The 23,458-nt window shown below is 46.9% G+C and overlaps 1 protein-coding gene across 4 annotated transcripts in view; it reads right to left on the reverse strand.

Moving 5' to 3' along the window:
* The window catches only part of CAMKK2 (calcium/calmodulin dependent protein kinase kinase 2), a 56,061-nt gene that overhangs the window by 23,424 nt on the left and 9,179 nt on the right, over positions 1-23,458 (reverse strand). For all 4 annotated transcript variants that reach the window (XM_032602423.1, XM_032602421.1, XM_032602420.1 and 1 more), the window contains exons 2-7: positions 15,763-16,280; positions 11,288-11,335; positions 10,581-10,634; positions 9,819-9,870; positions 6,926-7,059; positions 5,231-5,267 (exon numbers count right to left, since the gene is read on the reverse strand). In XM_032602423.1, coding sequence (XP_032458314.1) covers positions 5,231-5,267; positions 6,926-7,059; positions 9,819-9,870; positions 10,581-10,634; positions 11,288-11,335; positions 15,763-16,215 — 778 coding nt within the window. In that variant the 5' untranslated portion in view covers positions 16,216-16,280. The remainder of the gene's footprint in view (positions 1-5,230; positions 5,268-6,925; positions 7,060-9,818; positions 9,871-10,580; positions 10,635-11,287; positions 11,336-15,762; positions 16,281-23,458) is intronic.

Genomic DNA, 23,458 nt, shown 5'->3' on the forward strand with positions numbered 1-23,458 from the left:
CGTCAATTTACTTAGGCACAAAGAAGTAGCCCTAGGGGACTTCCGAACCCTAGCAAAGTTTCAATTCAAGAAACAGCAAGAAGAGGTTTCGATGACCCCTATCACATTTTCCAAGCTGCCAGGCTACATCAAGAATTGTTGGATAGGACTTCCCTGGTGGTGCAGTGGTTAAGAATCCACCTGCCAATGCAGGGGACACGGGTTCGATCCCTGGTCCAGGAAGATCTCATATGCCACGGAGCAACTAAGCCTGTGTGCCACAACTACTGAGCCTGCATGCTGCAACTACTGATGTCTGCGTGCCTAGAGCCCGTGCTCTGCAACAAGAGAAGCCACCACAATGAGAAGCCCGCACACCACAACAAAGACCCAACGCAGCCAAAAATAAATAAATAAAAAGGAGAACATTGTTCCAACTCTTCAGCACTCTGTGGTCAGCTAGCCCTCAAACCCTTTCCTGTGATTCTCAATCCAAACCAAGGCTTGGAGCTAGAGGTGGGGGATGGAGATCTCCCCACCACCTCAAAGGCCAACTCATCCTATTCCTCCTAAATGGGCCCTTCTTGACTCACAGTCATGTGCGACATACAAATGCCTCACTCCCTGCCAGCTTCCTCCCAGCCCTGTGTATGTGGGGACCGCCCCCAAACCATCAAGTATTACATAAATCATATTCAGGGAATGCACAGTTTTTTTTTGTTGCTGGCGGGGTGGGTTATTTTTTGCATTTCTATAAGTTGAGGTGAAATTTTCAGAACGTTAAACTATTTTAAAATGCATGATTCAGTGGCATTTAGTATTCCACTGCCTCCAGTGAAAGCATCACCTCTATCTACTTCCAGAACATTTTCAGCCCCTAAAAAGAAACTCTGTGCCTCCCCCTAGCCCCCTGGCAACCACTAATCCGCTTTCTGTTTCCATAGATTTGCCTATTCTGTACATTTCATATATGTGGACTCATACAATATGCAACCTTTGGTAACTGGCTTTTTCGCTTAGCATGTTCTCAAGGTTCATCCATGTTGTAGCATGTATCAGTACTTTGTTCCTTTTTATGGCTGTATAATATTCCATGGTGTGGATATGCCACATTTTGTTTATCCATTCATCAACTGATGGATATTTAGGTTATTTCCACATTTTGGCTATTATGAATAACGCTGCTATGAACTTTCATGTTAAGTATTTGTGTGGCTATCTGCTTTCAATTCTTTGGGGTATATACTTAGGAGTGGCATTGCTGGGTCATGTGGTGTAGTTATTTTAATTTTGTTCTACTTGTACAAATATAACTGGGAATATGAAGCTGTACCTTAGGAAATGAAAAAAACAGCACAGTGGATTTCAAAATCCAGTGGAGAATGACTTGGGAATTGTCTGTTTTCTGGAAGCATCTACCCACATTGGAGCTTCTTATGGAAGAAGGGTTGTTTCAAAGGTTGTCCAAGGGCTGAGGTGGCCAAGGGGAAAGAGCCAGCTCCTCAGACAAAAAGAGGGCTTAAAGATTCTGACCTGAAAAGGAACTTAACTCCCCCAGGGCCCACCCTGTTTTCACGTTCAACCAGTGTTGGCCAAACCGTAGTTAGGGGAAATCTGTTGTGGCTTCAGGCTGTGGTTAGAAGCAAAAGTAATGGCGCTGAAGGTAAGGCTTCCACCGACAGGAGCGCTGGTCCCCTCAGCTCTCTCTTTCCCACCTTGGTTATGTAAACTTAACTTTCAAGAGCTGCTTCATGAATTTCTGTGCTTCCTCCCAAGCACTATAACTCGGTTGGCATGAGGGAAGTTGGCCTGTTGAAACAGGTCTATTTTCAGTCACTTACAGTTTAACCGCTCCTGGAACTGAGCAGTGGTGCAAAGTTTTTAACCCCAAGAAATACCAGTCGTATTCTCTACCCTTTGAGGGTCAGGTCTGCAGTTGCAGAACCCTTGCTGATACCTGCAACCTGGCTTCACAGACTGCTGTGCCTGTCCTCACCACACACAGCTGTGGCTGGAAACTAAAAAATAACAGTGCCGGGATTTTTTTCAAAACCGCTGGAATCACATACCAAAATCGCATGGCTCCTTCCCACACTGCCACCTCAAGAAGTGAAAAACTCTGTCCATGAAGGTGCCTGGTCCAAATGGCTTAGGAAACTCTTCTTTGAGGCTTGGGTCACGTTCTTTACACGCTCATTCAACTCCTCGGCTCAAAACCCTAAAGGGGCTCCCTTCTCGCTCAGAGTAAAAGGAAAAGTTTTACAATGGTGTGAAATGTCCTCTGCCATCTGGTCTCCACTGTCCTGCACAAATGTCACCTCAGTGAGGCATCTCGAGGAGCCACTCTGTTTCCCAATTCCCCAACCTGGAGCTCCTGACTCCCATGACCCTGCTCAGGTTAGCTTCTTCCCATGATATTGTCACCTTGGAAGCCGATGCCTAAGACTTAGGTCTGAGTGTGTCTGTCCATCCTCACCAGAGCAATGAAGTGCCCTGAGGGAGCGGGGGTGGGGGGGGTGGGGGCTTGAGTTTCATTCCTTGAAGAGCCTAGAACAGGGCCTGACAAACTGTAATGTTTGTTGAAAGAACGACCCATCTCCTCAGAAACAGCCCAAAGCCATTCAGTGTCAGGTCTGGGGCCCCAAGCGAGCAAATTACGCTGGGGATGCCATTCTGGGCCAAAAATTATCTTTCACATTTTATGATTTCTTTTATATTTCCCCAAACTCCACTCATTTGCCTACCATTTTTATAATCTGGCCATATTTATATACCATGTAAACTATTGTTTATTTCACACTTTTCTTTAAATTGACTTAGTGTTAAAACTTTTACCCTTATCCCGGGTACTAATATCCAGGAAATCATGAGTTTGGTGTGCTGGTTATAGTTTTTCCTGTGCAATGATAAATTAAACCTAAAACATTTTTTAAATGTTGGTCCAAATACCACCTAAAATCGTCTCATATACTTAAAGTGGTGTTGGTACCACATTTTGAGAAATTATGATTCTGTGGATGTTCATATTTTTATTATATGAATGTTTCACAATTTTTTAAAGTTATCATATCTGATGTTGCTCATGTGTACCTTCTAAAATGTTTCTAAAGGAAGGTTTTTAAAGTTCTAAAGTTGGAATATGGCCTGCACACTAGATGCTCTTAAGGAACTGGCATTAACTTTTCCAGGTGCAATAACGGTAGGATTATTGTGATCATGTAGGAGATGCAGGCCAAAATGTTTAGGGGCTGAAGTGTCAAGACGTCTGCTACTTTTACTCTTGGGTGGTTCAGCAAAAAAAAACACAGAGAGGGCTTCCCTGGTGGCTTAGTGGTTGAGAGTCTGCCTGCCAATGCAGGGGACACGGGTTTGAGCCCTGGTCTGGGAAGATCCCACATGCCGCGGAGCAACTAGGCCCGTAAGCCACAACTACTGAGCCTGCGCGTCTGGAGCCTGTGCTCCGCAACAAGAGAGGCCGCGACAGTGAGAGGTCCGCACACCGCGGTGAAGAGTGGCCCCCGCTCGCCGCAACTAGAGAAAGCGCTCGCACAGAAACGAAGACCCAACACAGCAAAAATAAATAAATAAATAAATAAAATTTAAAAATATATACAGAGAAATGGATGGGTGGATGGCTAGACTGATAAAGCAAATATGACAAAAATTACTAACTGTTGAATCTGGGCGGTAGGCATACAGGTACTCATTGTACTCTTCTTTCAACTTTAACATTTTTCATAATAAAAACCTGGGTGGGGGGGGTGATGAAAAATAAAATGTCCTAAGCAACGACATCATCCTTGGAATTGAACCATGGCAACTACTGTAGGGGAAATTGAGCTCTGAGCTCTAGTTCCAGACCAGACCCATTATTTATGATTAACCACTGCCTGTGCAGCAAAGGATCACCCTGTGCTCATCCCGGAGACAGGCTGGGCTTGGCCCTGCCCATACCACCCATCTCCTTAACACCCCTCCCGGCTGTCATATGTACCCGCGCGAAATGCATACGCTAATACGCTAGTCTGAACGCCTACCCAAGCCAGACAACAGCGGGACACATGACCTGTTGATCACGCCTTCCTGGGCCTGAGAGTCTGCTGTCCAGCTTTGAATTAGTCCTGCACTTCCTTCCCTCATCAGTGCTTATGCTGGGAACTGACTGAGAATTGCCCCATGTCCTCATCATTTTTTAAAAACGAGGTCTCTGAGGACATACCTGAGTGCTTCCATTTCAGTGTTCAGGGCCCAGACCCTTCAATGGCCCCTCAAGGCTCCAAATGCCCCATCATGGCCTCCCAGGCCCTCCATCTTCATCCCCACCCCCTCTCCCTGGTTTTCTCTGCTGCAGTCCCATTTTTCTCAAACACACTAAGCTCTCACCAGCCTTGGGGCCTTTGTACCTGCTGTTTCCTCTGCCTGGAATGCTCTTCCTCAGATGCAACAGGGCTGTGTCCTTGATATTCAGGTGCTAAATGGTCACCTCTTCTCTGCCGTGACCCCTCCACCTCTCTGTCACATCACCCTGTTTAATCTTCTTCAGAGTATCTATCTGAAGTTGATTATCTGCTTTATTTACAGTCTTGCCTCAGGATCCATGGGGAATTGGTTCCAGGAACCCCCGTGGATACCAAAATCCACGGATGCTCAAGTTCCTTATATGAAATGGTGTAGTATTTGCATATAACCTATGCACATCCTCCCCTATACTTTGAACCATCTCTAGATTACTTATAGCTAATACAATATAAATGCTATGTAAATAGTTGCCAGTGCATTTTTACTTTTTGCAAATTCAAGTTTTACTTTCTGGAACATTCTGAAATTTTTTCTTTTTAATATTTTCGATCCACACTTGGTTGAATCTGCAGATGCAGAACCCGTGGACACAGAGGGCCGACTGTAGTTGTTGACTATCTGTCTTCCCTGACTAGAATACCAGCTTCATAAGAGCAAGGGCCTCATCTTTCGTACTCATCACTGCATCCTTCGTGCCTAGAATGGTGTCCAACACACAGTAGGTACTCAATAAATATCTGCAAATGGATGAATAGGACACCCAGATAAAGTCCCAGCAAGAACTCCTTTCCACCTCCTGCTTTGAACCAGGGGTGCAGCCTTCTGTGTGGGGCCCAGTTGGAGCAGGAAAGGGTGGGAGATGCCAGGGGCAGGGGTTGCTTGAAGAGCACCCCTGGGCTTTGGCAGGAGCAGCTGCCTGAGCAAGGGTGGCAGAAAGTAAGGGCTCTCTTACCCATGTACAGATGGTCCTCATTGGGGTCATCCAGGACCTGTTGGCATAGCCACATGGAACAGGCCGGAGATGAAGAGCAGGAGAGAGGAAGAGGGAGAAAAGGTATGAGCAGGGAGGAAGCATCATCCACATGACTGCATTTGCCAATGGGAGGGCTGTGCTTTCCACCGTTTTTCCTAGTTAAGATGAAGGGCACAGGAAAAAACCCAGAGTGTGTGATCCAAATAGCCATCTGGAAAATAAGCGCATTCTAGCCCAATCCTCAAGGGTCCTAAATACCCAGAAAGGAGGTTACGAAAAGGAGGGGGCAAATTCCTCCCCTGGAAAATGTCTCAGCTTGAATAAGAATCCCACCTGTCTCCTAGGAGACGACGGACTGGTCATCAGGGTGAAAATTCAAATCCTGTCCCCATTCCCCCTGCCCTGGCAGGAAATGATGTCTCCCTGCCTGGAACTGCCACAGCACTTTCTTTCTCTCTTTTACAGCCTTCCTGCTTTCATTTTATCACTATTTCTATCTTCCTCTCTCCAAAGGGCAGGCACCATGTTGTATCTACCTTGGTTGTCTCCTTGGTGCCCTCTAACAGGACTAGGCACCTAGTAGGTGCTCAGGAAATGTCTGATGAATGAATGAACAGGTAAGCTGGCAGAGTCTTGTTGGGTGGGGCACCACAGGGCACAGGGAGAGGGGAGATCCTGACAGGACCCAGACACATGCGCTAACCGAGTGCCCGTGGGCTTCCTCTAAGATGGCCGACTCAAGCATCAGTGAGTTGAAATTGTGAAACTCGGTGTGACAGGTGGAGATAGCCTGCAGCCACCATCTCTCTTCTTTTGGGAAGAAACAAAGACAGACTCCTTGGCTAGACTGGTCCGCCCACCTCTTCCCATACCACACTCACCTTCCCTAGTCATCTAAGAGTCACAGGACAAGAGCCCTGAGAAAGGGATGCATCCTAGGCAGAGGCCTGGGACAGCCAACCTGGAACCCTAAGCTCTGCCCTTTGAGGAAAAGTCAGACCCACGCACTTGCCTACCTAGAGTTCTGTTATTTTTCTTTGAAAAAATCACTTACGTTAATGTGTAGGATTATTGTTGTTTTTAAATTGAATTAAAAATTTGTTTAGCTTCTCAGTTTTAAATTCTAATGTGATAAATATTAATAAACATAACCCCCATAAGCAAAAGTTTTCTGCCTTCTTCAATTATTTTAAGAGCATAAAAGGGTCTTGAGGCCACAAAGTGTGAGATCTAGAGCAGGGGTTGGCAAAGTACAGCGTACAGGCCAATTCTGGCCCTCCCCTGTTTCTGAAAGTAAAGTTTTATCGAAACACAGCCAGGCCCATTTGTTTACATGCAAATGGCTGCTTTTGTGCTACAACTACACATACGTATAGCAGAAGGAGAACCAGCTCCAAAAAGAGAGAAACAGGTGAAGGGCAAGCCTCAGTATCCCTCTGAGCCTCAATTCCTTCGTCTATAAAATGGAAGTAATAGTCCGAGCGAGGGGTGAGGATTACACAAGATAACAGGGTGAAGGAGCCCGGAGAAATAACTACCACTCAGCCCTGCAACAGGCTGTTTGATGTGATGTGGCTCTCCCTGGAAACCAGTGGTATGGCATTTTGATAATAACAGAGACAGGGCTGGACCATCACCATGCCTCCCTCTCTCCTCCGTGTCTCCCCACCTCACCTCCACCAGCTTCACCACGTTGGGGTGGTCCAGCTTCTTGAGGATGGCAATTTCCTGGTACACCTGCTCAATGGGGCCCCTGGGCTGGATGCAGCCCCTGGGGGCTGGCCGGGTCCCTCGGGGAGGCGGGCGACCTGGAGGAGACATGAACCATCCCAGAGTCAAGGCAAAGAGACTTTCCTCTGCAGAGGGGGACTGTAGGCAGGACAAATGAAGTGGGGGGCTCTCAGAAGGGCTGGAATGGCTGATGTCACACAGGGGTCTTTATTTACTTATTTATTTATTTTGGCTGTGTTGGGTCTTCGATGCTGCATGCGGGCTTTCTCTAGTTGCAGCGAGCGGGAGCTACTCTTCTTTGCGGTGCACAGGCTTCTCACTGCAGTGGCTTCTCTTGTTGCAGGAGCATGGGTTCTAGGCGCACAGGCTTCAGCAGTTGCAGCACGTGGGCTCAGTAGTTGCGGCACGCAGGCCCTAGAGCACGTGGGCTTCAGTAGATGTGGTGCACTGGCTCAGTAGTTGTGGCTCACGGGCTCTAAAGCGCAGGCTCAGTAGTTGTGGGATCTTCCCGGAGCAGAGATCGAACCCGTGTCCCCTGCACTGGCAGGCAGATTCTTAATCACTGCACCACCAGGGAAGTCCCCCACCAGGGGCTTTAAACAGCCTTCTCTTCATCTGACTCCTCTGCTGCTGGAAACACTGGACACCCAGTCCCCTTGCCCAGCCTTCTGTTAATTCTCTCCTTCCTGTCCCACTCCCCAGGCCACAGTGAGAATCAAGAGTTCACTGAGGTACAAGGAAAAGAAGTCTGAGGTCTAGTTCAGCAATCTCAATATTCCCCTCTCTGGAGCTCAGTTTTCCCACTCCATAAGATGGACAAAAACATTATCCTTCACCTCCATAACTCATGGAAGTAGGAGAGATATAAAATAAAGTCTGGGATAGGAAAAGAAGTAAGAGCTGATGAGAGAAAAAACAAAGGACTTGCTTGGCCCTGCAGTGACTGATAGTCAAAAGGTCACAGTGATGGAAAGGTCCACAGTCAAAACACTTACACTGCATATTATACGTAAGTAAGGATCTAAGTGCAACTAACAGACAGAACGTGGATGTGTCAGCCTTGGAAAAGTAAAAGCAGAGGTGCAGGTGTCAGAGTGGGATGTGAACAGAGGCAAGGCAAGTTCAAAGGAAAGATACTTGCTGCATCTGCTGTAACAAGAAGAAAGTGACAAGGGCAGTAACCACAAAGGAGCTGAACATCGTGGTATCACCTCATTGCCTGGTTAGGGAAAGGGAGGAGAGGAGTGGTTTAAGTCATCCTCAGAGGAAGTCAGAAGTAAATGTCAAAAATTAATAAATCAAGAAATAATGGCACAAGGATATTAACTGGCTCAGTTCAGATAAGCAGGATAAACCAGGGTCCTGGTGATAGGACAGGGTTTTGGGATTTATGTTTCTTCTTATCCACTTTCTCTTTTCAGCTCAAGTCATTTTGCTCAGCACTGCTGGCAGGGAGCTTATGCTGGAGCAGCATATGCTCACCTACACCTGATCACATGCAGTAACTACCAGCTCCTAAAAGAGCTAAAAGTGGGGGCTGCCTCTAGGGAGAGGGAGGAGTACAGCAAGAAACTGTTGATCTCCATTACACACCCTTTTGTTCTTTTGCATTTTTGTAGATATAATTGAAATACCTTATGGTATTTCAATTTTTTTAATTCATCGTTTTAAAATATATAATTTAATGGTTTTTAGTACATTCACAAGGTTGTGAAACCATCACCACTAGGTCTTTTTTTTTTTAATTTTTGTCTGCATTGGGTCTTGCTGCACCAGGCTTTCTCTCTAGTTGCGGCGAGCAGGGGCTACCCTTCGTTGCAGTGCACGGGCTTCTCACTGCAGTGGCTTCTCTTGTGGAGCATGCGCTCTAGGCGCATGGGCTTCAGTAGTTGCAGCACGCAGGCTCAGTAGTTGTGGCACGCGGGCTCTAGGGTGCACGGGCTTCAGTAGTTGTGGCGAGCGGGCTCCATACTTGTGGCCCATGGGCTCTAGAGCACAGGCTCAGTAGTTGTGGCACACGGGCTTTGTTGCTCTGTGGCATGTGGGATCTTCCCGGAGCAGGGATCGAACCCGTGTCTCCTGCATTGGCAGGCGGATTCTTAACCACTGCAGCACCAGGGAAGTCCCTCACCACCAAGTCTTGAACATTTTCAACTCCCCCACAAAAAAAAACCCATACCTATTAGCAGTCAGTCCCCGCTCCCTTTTAACCCTAGCCCCTGGAAATCACTAATCTGCTGTCTCTGTGGATTTACCTATTCCGGACATTTCGTGTAAGTGGAATCATACAATATGTGGCCTTTTTTGTCTGGCTTCTTTCATTTAGCATCATGTTTTCAAGGTCATCTGCGTTGCAGCATGTATCAGAATTTCATTTCTTTTTATGGTTGAATAATATTCCATTGACTAGACAGACCACCTTTTGTTTATTCCTTCATCCGTTGACAGACATTTAGGGTTGTTTCTACATTTTGGCTATTATGAATAGTGCTACTATGAGCCTTCACGTACGAGCTTGTGTGAACATGTGTTTTCAATTCTCTTGGGTATATATGCCTAGGAGTAGAATTGCTGGGTCATATGGTCACAGCATGTTTAACTTTTTGAGGAACAATCAAACTGTTTTCCTCTGAGGGATTCTTTTTACTTGATACCAATATTACTTCAATAAATATTTTTAGAAGAAAATGAATTTTAAAACGTCAGCAGGAGGCCCAACGCTGTCTTAGGGGAATCCACCCAGGACACCTCTGCAGGGGACACCATTCAGTGGGTCTTCTCTGTATTGCCCCAGCCCCTGCACCTAAGAACAAAGGCTCTGGCCCAACAAACTCACGTGGAAAGCCCGCCTGTCGGATCAGTTTCTTTTTGGACAGCACCTTCATTGCCTGTGGGAGGAAAGACCCCACATCCTGGTTAAAATGGGTAGGAGGGAGGAGGGAGAGTTCCTTCCACTCCTAGGCCTGCCCAAGCTGTCGATGACCCAGCAGCCGCAGGACAATGTAGTGAGCACCTTGTCACTGGAATGGGTCAACTCCACAGGTTGTGTGGAAGCTGGAGTCCTGGGGTCCCTCCAGGCCGGAGGGTACTTCCAAGGTTCCAGGTCAGCTCTCCCAGCTGGGAGGCCACAAACCTTGGGATTCGCTACCACTGAATCAAGACACAAGTGAGCCGGAGTGATGGGCAAGGGACATTTTACACATGGGGAAACTGAGTTTCAGCATTTATGTCACTTGTCCAAGGACACATAATTGGCACATGGGAGAGCAAGGATTTGAACCCACATTGGACTGATTTCAAAGTCTCAGCCACATGGCAGTTTGTCTCACTACCACCCAGTTCTTAGTGCTATGGAGGATGCAGAAAGGGTAGCCCAGAGTAAGGATACGAGACGTTTGCTGAATTTATTCACTCAATCTTCCTGAGCCAATCACTTCACCTCCCCATTTCCCCACTTCCTTCCTAATGCACAGAATAAACATGACCTAAGCATAAAATGAGTCAACAGCTAAGAAAACCTTCCAGGAAGGCAAGTGCTAGAAAGGAGCCTTTTTCTTTGGACAAGGATGGGGGCAGGGAGGGGGATGTGGATACTCACGTAGTAGGTATTGTCATTTTCATTGTAGGCCAGCTTGACCACGCCATAGGAGCCCTGGATAAAGGGAGATGCCTGTGACATACTACCCAGAAGTTATGATCTGCAAAATGAGGACCCTAGTACAGAGCTTGCAAACTGGCAGCCCATTGGCAAAATCCACCCTGTATGTTGTTGGATCTGCAGTTTTTAGAAAGTTTGAATTGGTGGCCAACATTTTAAAACAGGTCAGATATAAAAATCCAGATTCTGATATGGATATGGAGCCATAATCATTTCCATATGTTAACAGTTTGCCACAGTCCTCACCACTCCCTACTGTCTTATACCTAGCATGTTTTCCTCATTTATATTATTCACTTGCTCTCTACTGGCATTTGAGTTTTTGACCCTTGCAATGATACTGCCCATTGGCTGTTATAAAAGCAAAAACAGATGTGAGAGTACCTTAAGGAGAAAAAAAGCCAACACCAATGTTAGTGATATGGAATTTCCCTGGAAGCTTTGTGAGCTTTTGTAGAAACACAGCACATTGTAAAACAAAACAAAATAAAACAAAACAGATGGACCATAAATGACAAAACTCTCCCCCTCCCAGCCTCATCTCCAAGGACTCCTCTCCCACTCCCAAATCTAGTGGGGTTCCCTCCACAGTATCTGAGACATCCTTGGTAGATATGGAAAACCAGCCTGGCTCCTGGGATATTTACCTTTCCAATTTCGTCCTTCAGTGTGTACTGATTCAGCTGTACACAGTCCTGGAAAATAAGGAGAAACACATAGAATATGAATTGTAAGTTTGCAGCTAGATACATTTTTCACAAACTTAACAAACACCTTAACCAGGACCCAAATCAAGAAAGGGAACATTCCCAGCTCCCCAGAAGCGTCTCCCATATACTGGCCCCTGTCCAGGGTGACCACTATCCTGCCTTCTACCAGCACAGCTGTTGTTGGTTTTTTGTGTTTTTTTTTGGCTGTGCCACGCAGCATGTAGGAGATTAGTTCCCAGACCAGGGATTGAACCCATGCCCCCTGCAGTGGAAGCTTGGAGTCTTAACCACTGGATCACCAGGGAAGTCCCTACCAGCATAGCTTTTGTACATTGTAAGAGCGTAATGATATAGTATGTACTCTTTTAATATCCATTTTAAAGGTTCTTCCCACTTTTAAAAACTTCATTTATTTACTTTTTAAAAGTTAATTTAAAATTAAACAATAATCCATGACTGTGTTATCCTGTAAAAAAATGTAAAGTGATACAAGAGGAGAAAATCTGAGTGTCCTTAGTGCAAACAAAAGTTTCTTAACAGTTTCTCAAAAGTTCTTTTTTGTATTAAAAAAGTGCAAAATATAAAAGGAAACAAATGATAAATTGGATTTCAATCAAAATTAAAACTTTTGCTCTTTGAAACACTACTGAGAAAAAAAGGTAAGACAGGACTGAGAGAAACTATTTGTAACACTTACAGTGGACAAAAGACTGGTATCCAGAACATATAAAGAACTCTGGGCTTCGCTGGTGGCGTGGTGGTTAAGAATCCGCCTGCCAGTGCAGGGGACATGGGTTCAAACCCTGGTCGGGGAAGATCCCACATGCCGCGGAGCAACTAAGCCCATGTGCCACAACTACTGAGCCTGCACTCTAGAGCCCACAAGACACAACTACTGAGCCTGCGCACCTAGAGCCCGTGCTTCGCAACAAGGGAAGCCACCGCAATGAGAAGCCTGTGCACCGCAACAAAGAGTAGCCCCCCTTCGCCGCAACTAGAGAAAAGCCCAAGCGTAGCAATGAAGACCCAACGTAACCAAAACAAAGAAAAAAACTTTAAAAAATAAATAAATAAAAAAGAACTCCTACAACTCATTAATAAAAAGACAACCCAATTAAAAATGGGCTAAAGATTTGATAAGCTATTTCTCCAAAGAAGGTACACAAATGATCAATAAGCACATGAAAAGATGCTCAACATCATTACTCGTCAGGGAAATGCAAATTAAAGCCACACCCACTAAACTGGCTAAAATCAAAAAGACAGACCAAACCAAGTATTGTCAGAATGTAGGGCAAATGAAACTTTCATACGCTACTAGTGGGAATGTAAAATGGTGCAGCCTCTTTGGAAAACAGTTTGGCAGTGTCTTAACAAGCACTTCCCATATGACCCAGCCATTCTACACCTAGGTGTTCACTCAAAAGAAATGAAAACTTGTGTCCATGCAAAGACTTGTATACAAATGTTCGCAACAGCTTTATTAGTAATAGTCAACAACTGGAAACAATCCAAATGTCCATCAATAGGTAAATGGATAAACGAACTATGGTATATAGCTGTACAGTGGAATACTATTTAGCAATAAAAAGGCATGAACTACTAATATGTGCAAAAATATGGATAAATCACAAAATCATTATGCTATGAAAGAAGCTAAGCTAAAAAAAGTACATACTAAATGATTCCACTTATATAAAATTCCAGAAGTTGTAAGCTAATCTATAATGAAAAGAGGCAGGTCAGCCGCTGCCTGGGAGAGGGGAAGTGGGGGAGGGATGCGCTGTTGGGTGTGCTGGAAATGTCTGCGATCTTGATGGGGGTGATGGTTTTATGGATGTATACATACATCACAGCTGATCGTATTGCACATCTGAAATATGAGCAGTTTATTTCACTTCAATTACACCTCTGTATAGTTAGGCTGAACATGTTAAGTGATACAAGAAGTAAAACTGGGAAAAGAAACACGATAGAAAGCAAAACTTCAAGTGTTACAGAGAAGCCCAAGATTTCCCTTGAAACCCCTCCCATGCCCCAATTCTATCCCTCTCCCCGAACCTTGATATCAGTTTTGTGTATAAACTTCTAGGCCTTTTTCTATGTAAATGCACACATACATGCATCTGTAGAAAATACAGAGTACTGTTTTGGGATGGGGTTGGGGAGGCATAGACGGTGTCACACTAAATCAGTTCTCAACTTCCTTTGACTGCAGTTAGTTCCACGTCAGACCTGCATCTTTGACTTGCTGTGTAACGGGCCCACAGAGCTCTCACCTCACTGGTGGACTTTTTAGTTTGGTTTGTGTTTCTCTCCAGTATTGTTTTCATTCCCCTGAGTCTTGAAGGGATGTGACAGGCAGAGGTGGGGCCCTGCAGAGCTGTCCTAAGGGGTCTCATTGCCTCATAATATAGCCCCCACATGCTGCTGAGTTCATCTTCCAAGAATCCACTCTGACCACATCAGCCCCAGCTCACTGCTGCTTCCAGAGTCAAGTCCTGACTTCACAGCCTGACCTTCAAACCCTCTAAAGCTCTGACCTTGGCAGAGTTGTCTAGTTGCCCACCAAACACCAGTCTCTCCTTTCTTCCTTATAAGTGGTACTCTGTGTGGCAACATTCCAGGCTAGAAAACTTCATTTCCCAGCTTCTCTTACAGCTAAGGTGGCCATGTGTTCTGGCTAGTGGGAGATAAGCAGAAGTTGCTGGGTAGAGCTTCCGGGAAAGAGGACTGACTTAGGAGGCAGACATCTTTTGCCTTTCTTCCCTGCTCCTTCTTCCTGCCTGGAATGGAGCTGTGAAGGCTAGAGCCACAGCAGCCATCTTGAGATCATGAGGTTTTAAGGGCAAAAGCAACAACACAACTACCACACCAATCCCCAATGCCTAGCTCTAGATTTATTTTACATGGTTAAAAAAAAATCCTATTGTGTTAAAGCCACTGTTGTTGGGAGATGTCTGTTTCTCTAAGCTGACTCATTTCTAACAGATACAAACTCGAACTCGCTCTCCAGCCCTGTTTCCACAGTGCCCCCCATTTGGGGCCCCACACTCCAGTTAACTGAATCCCTGACCTATCCTGAATTCTATGGAAAGGAATACGTTGGTATACATAGCTGGTACTTAGTTAGGTTATGATAATCATACTTTTAAAACTAAAATATTAGAGGAATGAGACTACCTCTGTCACCTAGGTGGCCTGTGGCTAGTTAATAAACTAGGAGATGAAACAACAATAACAATTTTTTTTAAATGGGCTCATGCCTTCTACCTCGGGGCCCTTGCTCATGCCATGCTCACCCCCTGCAGTGAACTCTCAGTGTGTAGTTAAATATCAGCCCCTTTAGAAAGCCATTCCTGATTTCCAGGCATCCCCCAATAAAATGTATTCCTTCCTTCAACAAATATTTTTGAGCGACTATGTGCCAGGCAGCGTGCTCAGTGCTGGGGACCCTGTGGTGGACAGGACTGTTCCTAACATCCTAGCTGAGGCGGGGGCAGTGGCGGGGAACAGGCAATAAACAACTTAACAAACACACAGATAATCAGATGGTGACAAGTGCTGTGAAGGAAAGTCAACAGAGCAACAGGACAGACAGGGATGGAAGGCTGCTTAGAGGGGGTGGAATGAGAGGCCTTTCAGAGGAGGTGATATTTGAGTTGAGACTTGGAAGCCAGATGGAGATGTCCTTGCAAAGATGGTGGGGGGACGGTGTGGTTCCAAGCAGAGGGAACAGCAAGGGTAAAGGCCTAACGGAGGGAATGAGGAAGACAAAGAAGTGGGTAAGGTCGGAGCTCTGTGAGTTGGCAGCACAAAGGTAGGAGATGGGGCAGCAGGTGGGGCGGGGGCGGATCAGGCCCTGTGAACCCTGCTGGGGATCTGAGTTCCAACCCACCTCCCAGAAGTTTATGGTAAAGATCAAGTGAGAAGTTCAGGTGCAGTGCTGAGGACAGTGCCTGGGAAGGCAAACACTCAGCAACTGGGGCCGTGCTGTTTGTCAGGGTGCGAGGCCTCTCACTGACGCACCATCCCCATTTCAGAGTCCCCAGCACAACTTCCAACTGCCACCGCGTGCATCTCTGTGTGAGAGGCTCTGTCTGTCCCCGAGATGCTCTGCCCACACTCAGGGACTGCCAGCAGTTGGTGTAACAGGCCCGCCCTGTTACACCAGGTGGAATAACTCTGGGGCTCGTGTCCTACGCTGTCTCCCAGGGCTGCCCAGAGGTGGAGGCCCAGATGCCCACAGTGGTAACCGGCTCCAACATGCACCCTTTATTGACGTCTCCCTGGGTTTCCTGGGGTCACCTCCCCAATCAACTGGTTGCGCTGGAATCCTTCTGGGGGAGCCCAACCTAACGCGGAGACATTCCGGGCGCGGGGCAGGGCACCAGGGGCCGCTGCTCACATACCTGCAACCCGGTGATGGAGACGTGGTGCGACTCCACCGTGGGCCTCCGGGGCAGCCGCGGCGAGGACTGCGGAGAGCCCACGGGCGAGTGGGGCAGGGCCGGGTAGACGCAGCGCCCATTCGCATCCAGCAGGGACCGCTCCTGCAGAGAGAGCTTGCGACTGGAGAGGTGGGGCCGGGCCTGGGACCCGGAGACGTTGAGGGGGACCTCTCCGCCAGGGGCCTCCAGGGGCCGGTCCCGGGCCAGGCCGCTGTCCACAGCGCAGGCCGGCTCACACTCAGTGACCACGATGAAGGACTCCATGCCCAGATGGATGCTCAGGGACGAGAGGCCCCGCAGGGCTTCACAGGGTTTCTGGCCTTCGCTGCTATTACTGTTGCCGCTCCCGCCCCCCAGCTCATCCTGGGGGGCGGCCCGGTCGCTACTGGGCTGGCTAGAGACGCATGATGACATGGTGCATGTGCCGACCTCATGCGACACGCACGTGCCCGGGCACTCCCATCCGGCAGCGGCGCCACCTGCAGAGAGAGGAAGGGTCACCTGCCCCCATCCTGTGCGGCAGGGGCAGGGAAGGGGGTCTCTCCTGCTGGGCCAGACTGGTGCCTCATTCCTGCTTTGAGTCGCCGTCCTTGAAAAAAATATCTTGCAAAACACAGTGTGATCTGAAATCTTTTGCGTCTATATAGAAGAGCTTACTCCACATTTCCTCACCGTATCCATTTTTTTAAATTGATGTATAGTTGATTTACAACTCTGTGTTAGTTTCTGTTGTATAGCAAAGTGATTCAGTTATACATACGTATACATTCTGTTTTATATTCTTTTCCATTATGATTTATCACAGGATATTGAATATAGTTCCCTGTGCTATACAGTAGGACCCTGTTGTTTCACATTTCCTCATCTTAAAAGCCCCTTGTCACACAAACAAGAATCCCAAATTCAATTCCTGTAGAAACCAAGTATGAGAAAACCCCAAAATAGAGCACCCATGCCTCCTACAAAGGTGGCAGCTACTTCCAGCTCAAGCCAGTTGTTGTTAAACAGGGACTGGGGCCTATAATTGTCTGGTTATCTCTCCAACCCTTTTTTTTTTTTTTTTCAAGAGAAGCCCTAAAGCCAGGATGGTAAGTGAGATCTCTTGATTTTTTTTTTTTAATTAGCAATTATTTTAAATATTTTAAAATGCTGGGCAGGCCAAATGAAACACTTCCACATGGTGACCTCTAGGCTGCATCACTTCACAATAGCAATGATTCAGACAGCTCTTTACAGTTTATAAAATATCTTCCACACCTCAGGATAATTTCACAAGCACCCTAGCTTGTTGGTTTGCCATTATACCCTCATTTTGTAAATGGGGAAACTGAGGTTCAAGAGAGGGAGAGGGATTTGTCCAGGTCTCCAAATGCAAAGACCATGAGCACAGGAGTCCAGTCCCCTGGCCTGGCGTGGCCAATGATTCTCAACTGAGGAGTGGGGGTCAGGGGTCACACCAGCAGAGTGTGTGTGAGCCAGGGAAGTCTGTGTCGTCTGAGGAGCTAGGCTCGACATATCTATTATCTAATGTTTCCCTAGTTCAGCCCCCAGCTAGTACTTGCAAGATGTAAGGCAAATATGAGATTAAAAAAAGTTAACATCAAACAGCTTGGCGGTTCCTCAACAAATTAAACAGAGAATTACCATATGACTGAGCAATTCCGTTCCTAGGTATACACAACAGCCAAAAGGGAAAAAACAACCTACATGTCCACGGACAGATGAATGGATAAGCAAAATGTGGTCTGTCCACACAATGGAATATGACTAGAAAGGAATGAAGAACCGACACAGGCTACAAACTGCATGAACCTCAAAAACACGATGCTAAGTGAAAGATGCCAGACACAAAAGGGCACATGTGTATAATCCTATTTATATGAAATTTTTTTTTTTGGCCATGTCACGTGGCTTGCAGGATCTTAGTTCCCCAACAAGGGATCGAACCCGTGCCCCCTGCAGTGGAAGCGCAGAGTCCTAACCACTGGACAGCCAGGGAATTTCCCTGTATGAAATTTTTTAAATAGGCAAATGCATACAGACAGAAAGTAGATTAGTGGTTGCCTAGGGCTGGGGAGGTGTTGGGGGAAAAGGGGAATGACTGTCAATAGGTATGGGGTCTCCTTTTGGAGTGATGAAAATATTCTGGAACTAGATAGAGACAGTGGTTGCACAACACTGTGAATGGACTAAATGCCACTGATTTGTACATTTTTAAATAGTTAATTTTATGTTATGTGATTTAAAAAAAAAGATTGACACACTCCCTTAGACTGTCAATTCCTTCTGTCTCTGGGACAGAATATTAACCTTTGGTTTGTATGTTTGACAAATTCTGCTGGACAAATGTCACAGGTACCACTGGAATTCAGGGAGTATATCCACAGATGCAGACAGTGGCAGCTCTGTGCTGATCACCCACGTCACAAAGGTGCCAGGAAAACAGTGCGAGCTGAGTAGAGAGATTTTATGAATGAGTAAAATGATATCTCTTTAAGACACTGGGTGGCAGTGGGGGGATACAGAGGAAAGTAAAGATGGGAGCAGAAAGCCAGTGCTTCCTGGAGGGCTTGGTTGAGGGGCAGAGAAATGCTACCCGCCCTCTTGCGACAGTCCTGCAATAAGTATTTACGGAATAGCTTCTATGTATGCAATCTGGACCATGACGTGGGCAGATGGGGTCCCTTGTGGAGCAGGGAAAGATCAATGGGAAAGGCACTAAGGAACTAACAGCAGCATGCCAGCCCGGACATGGCACAATTTTTGAACACAGAGTACAGTGTAAAGGAATAACAAAGTACCCAGTCATGTGACAAGATGCTCAGCCTCAGTTATAGTAAGAGAAGTGCAAATTCAAACTACAACGAAATGGTTTGGTGGCTCCTCAAAAAGTTAAATGTAGAATTATCATTTGACTCAGCAATTCCTCTTCTAGGTGTGTGTATATATATATATATATATATATCCCCAAAAGAACTGAAAGCAGGGATTCAAACAGATACTTATACACCCATGTTCACAGCAGCATTATTCACAATAGCCAAAAGGTTGAAATGTCCCAAGTTTCCATCAATGGAAGAATAGATACACAGAATGTGGTCTATTTATACAACAGAACACTATTCAGCTATAAAAAGGAATAAAGTTCTGACACATGCTACAACATGGATGAGCCTTGAAAACATGCGAAGTGAAACACGCCAAATATTAAAGGACAAATACTGTATGGCTTCACTTATAGAACAGGCAAATTCATAGAGCCAGAAAGTTTAGAATAAAGGTTACCAGAAGAGACCGGGGGAGAGGGGAGCAGCGAGTCATTGCTTAAGGGGTACAGAGTTTCTATTTGGGGTGATGAAAAAGTTCTGGAAATGGACAGTGGTGATGGCTGCACAACAGTCCATATGTAAATAGTGCCATTGAATTGTACATCGAAAAGTGGTTAAAATCGTAAGTTTTATGTTATGTATATTTTACCAAAATAATAATAATAAAGCTACAATGAAATATCTTTTTTCCAACTATCGGATTGGCAAAGACAAAAAATATAATAACAGCAGTATTTTGATGAGGCTATGAGCAGTATGAATTAGTATCACCTTTATGAAGGGAAATTCACCAATATCTAACAAAATTCCAAATGCACATACCTTTGACTTACCAATTCTGCACCTGGGAGTATTTACCTTAAAGACAATCTCACACATAAAAAAATGATATACGTACAAAATTATTTTGGTAGTGTGGTTTGAAATGACTATCCACAGGGGACTGAGTAAATAAAATGAGGTACACGTAGCCCAGGAGAAAATCATGCATTTATTTTAAAAGAGGTGACTCTGTACATCCTAATGTGAATTAGCTCCAAGACACACTGTTACATGGAAAAAACCAAGGCATTCGGATACTGCTGTTGGCATAGGGGGAAAAGGGCCATACATGCGTACATAATCACATGCAGAGCATATTCCTGGAAAGATACACAAGAAAATGATAAGAGTGGCCTCAAGAGAAGACAACTGGTTTGCAGAAGTGGGGGGGAGGCAGGGTGAGAGGGACTTAACTTTCACTGTATTCACTTTTATTTTTGTAAAAGTAAGTGTGCAAAGAGTAACTATTCAGAAATGAATTTTTAAAGGAAAGTAACCATAACCACAATGGGAGTTAGGATGTTCAGGCCCAAGTGCTACCTCCGGGGCACGAGGCAGAGGGAGCGAGCAGTTGGCTCTATCTCCTAATCCCTTATCCCACTCTGACTGTATCTGAGAAAGAAATCATTAAATGTGTCCCTGTCTTGGCTTCCTCGTCCGTGAAAGAATACAACCCAAGTTCAATGTTCTCCACAGTCTCAGCTGCCGTTCCTTTACATATCCTTTTTATAATCCTTATTTCCCAGGAGGGGAAAAGCAGGGTCCCTGAAGTTCGACTGCCTGGGGCCGCAGCCTCAGTTTTCTCTTCTATAAAATGGGCACTCACCCAAGAGTCATGAGGACTAACTGAACTAAGAACTCAGTATTCATGTCTGATGCATGGTTAAGTGCTCAAAAAGCTCTTCTTTCAACAAATACTTCCTGAATGCCTACTACCTGCCAGGCTATGCTCCAGAATGTTCCTCCTCCTGTGTGTGTTCTGTAGCCCTGGGAGCGTGGGCCTGCCTCCCCTCCACTGGCCCGTCCTCCCTCCCAGAGCCACCTCTGACATGGCTGCAGAGTTCCTGAAAAGAAAACTAGTCTGGCAGCACCTGAGACAGTTAATGGAGAATTTTTCTTCTTGCCAACAGAAAAACAATTGCTTATCGATCGCCACTCCAGGCCAAGGACACCAAGCCATCCACCCCCGGCAAAGCTGCATTTAATCAGTCTCCTTGACGAGCTGGCGTCTGGCTCCGTGCCTTGGCCCTTGAGGCCTGGAGGAGAAAGGAGAGAAAAAATGCACCGGCTGGCTCTGAGGCAGAGGTGTGGGCCCCTGTGCTGGAGGGATAGGTGTGTTCAGGTCTCAGGAAAGAGCCCCAAGGGACACAGACCTCAGTGCCTCGAGGCCACCTGGAGGCCCCTCACTGGTCTGCAGCAGGCCTGGCAGGTAAGGACTTGGCCAATCAGCACCACTGACCCCACAGAGTCCAAGCCAGAATCTGACCGTTTCTGAGGTCACAGATCGTATGAGGTCACACACCTTTTAAGGATCTGTTGAAAGCCACCAACACTCCCAGGAGAAGAAAAATCATACAAAAAGACAATGGTTTGCATTATAACAGCTAACATCCAACTGAGCATTTCTTCACCAAACATTGGAACAGCTCTGCCTGGGTCATTTAATCCTCACAGGCCCTCTGAGAGGGAGGGACAGCTAAGCATTCAGTTTTGGGGGGGCCGAGGTTTGATGAAATTCCAAAAGCCCCCTCCCCGAGCCTCCTGCCCCAATATGTGGTTCCTTCCCCAGGCCCTGAAGCCTCCCCTTGGCTGGCAGCCCTGAGCTCCCCTCCCTCCCCTCTCACAGGCAGCTCCATGGAGGACCAGACCCTTCCTGGAGCAGATAAACCCGGCTCCAGGCCAGAACGAAGGAGCGCTCATTCCTCTGCCAGGAAGCCAAGTGCCAGCAGCCTCCAGGAAACACGTTCCCGTATCCTGGGGGCATTTTCCAACCTGCGCCTGCTGACCAGATGCCGAGCCGCCACCACCACGGGAGCTGCAGCACAGCAAGTAGCCAGTGAGTGGGCCCGTGACATGCCTTGACCCATGATACACCCTTTGCATGGTCCCCTGAGGTCCCGGGCAACACGGGACAACAAAGAGGCCCAAAATAGCTGTGAGGATCCTGCCAAGGCCAGGGACAATGTCCTCCCTGGGATAACAGGCTTGGCCAGCCACATCTTCTCTCACCTGGGGAAACTGAGGCCCGGGGAGGTGCTAAAGGAAACCCACTCACCCATTTCTTCTTTCCACAAGTTATTACTGGGGACCTACTATGTGCCAGATAAACAAAACAGATGTGATTTCTGAAAAGTAGGGGCACAAGTGACTCTATAAGCACAAACTGGAGGAGAAAACCAGGATGAGATAAAAAAGAACAACACAGGGACCCAGGGGAGATCTGAATGGGAGGGGGTGAGTCAAGGAAGGCCTCACTTGGGGAAATTATATTTAGGCTGAGACCTACAGGGTGAGTAGGTGCTAAGGGGGCGGGAACTTGCTCCAGGAGGAGGAAACACATTCTGAGAAGGCCTCGCAGCAGGAAAGAGGTGGGAGAGCGGAGAGAACAGAAAGAAGACTCCTGGGATTGAACGAGGTTGGGAAGGGGGTGAGGGTGGATGGGCATGCTGGAGGGGCCAGAGCACAAGAGCTTTCTTTGTAGGAAGCTGATGAGAGCAGGAGGGGTGTCCCAGGCAAAGCCATAGGGACCCCACTCGGCACCTGTTATGGGTTGTGGAATTGTGGCCTCCAAAAAAGATATGCTGGAGTCCTAATGCAATATGACTGGTGTCCTTATAAAAAGGGGGAAACCTGGACAGACCTGCACACAGGGAGAACACCATGAGAACGTGAAGGCAGAGGTTGGGGTCCTGCACCTACAAGCCAAGGAACGCCAGATTGTCAGCAGCCATCAGACGCCAGGAGACAGACACGGACCAGATTCTCCTTCATGACCCCTGGAAGGAACCGACCCTACCAACACCTTGGTCTCAGACTTCTGGCCTCCAGAACTGTGAGATAATACATTTCTGTGGTTTAAGCTGCCCAGTTAGCGGTACTTTGTCCAGGCAATCCTAGCAAACTAACACAGCTCCCCTCCCAACCACAGAAGCCTGCTGCCCCAGGGGCCACGGATTCAGAGGGTGTTTCCCAATACTTAAGTGGGAGACCTGGGAGGCTCAGTTGTACAGCCGATGCAGTGCTGAGGCTTGACACCAGCTGGAATATTCCAGATGCGGGGCCTTGGCCCAAATAAGCAGTCGTATCAAATTCAGTGACACAGACTCTTACAACTGTCTTTCCTTGCATATTCTTTAGTTTAGAGGCACTGAAACTGATTGTCTCCCCAGAGACAAGGGCCCTTCCTTGGCAGAGGGCACGAGGGATAGTGCTGGCTTTATTTTATCTATCTATCTGTCTGTGCCACACTGCAAGGCTTGCAGGATCTTTTTTTTTTTTTTTTTTTTTTTTTTTTTTTATGCGTTACGCGGGCCTCTCACTGTTGTGGCCTCTCCCGTCGCGGAGGACAGGCTCCGGACGCGCAGGCTCAGCGGCCATGGCTCACGGGCCCAGCCGCTCCGCGGCATGTGGGATCCTCCCAGACCGGGGCACGAACCCGTGTCCCCTGCATCGGCAGGCGGACTCTCAACCACTGCGCCACCAGGGAAGCCCGGCTTGCAGGATCTTAGTTCCCCAACCAGGGATTGAACCCAGTCCCTCGGCAGTGAGAGCACCAAGTCCTAACCACTGGGCCACCGGGGAACTCTGACAGTGCTGGCTTTAGCGTGCACAGACCCCATCCCATCACAGTCCCTGGAGCAAACAGTCCCTATCGCGTGACATCTGGCCACCGATGTATTTTGCTTGGCCTACACTGTATTTAAAACTATTTGAATGAGATGCCAACATTTCAGAGCCAGGAGAGTTCAGATAAAAATCAAAATTTCCAGAGTCTCTTGAAGAACTGG

Source organism: Phocoena sinus, chromosome 14 (genome assembly GCF_008692025.1).
Source record: "Phocoena sinus isolate mPhoSin1 chromosome 14, mPhoSin1.pri, whole genome shotgun sequence".
Lineage (NCBI taxonomy): Eukaryota > Metazoa > Chordata > Mammalia > Artiodactyla > Phocoenidae > Phocoena > Phocoena sinus.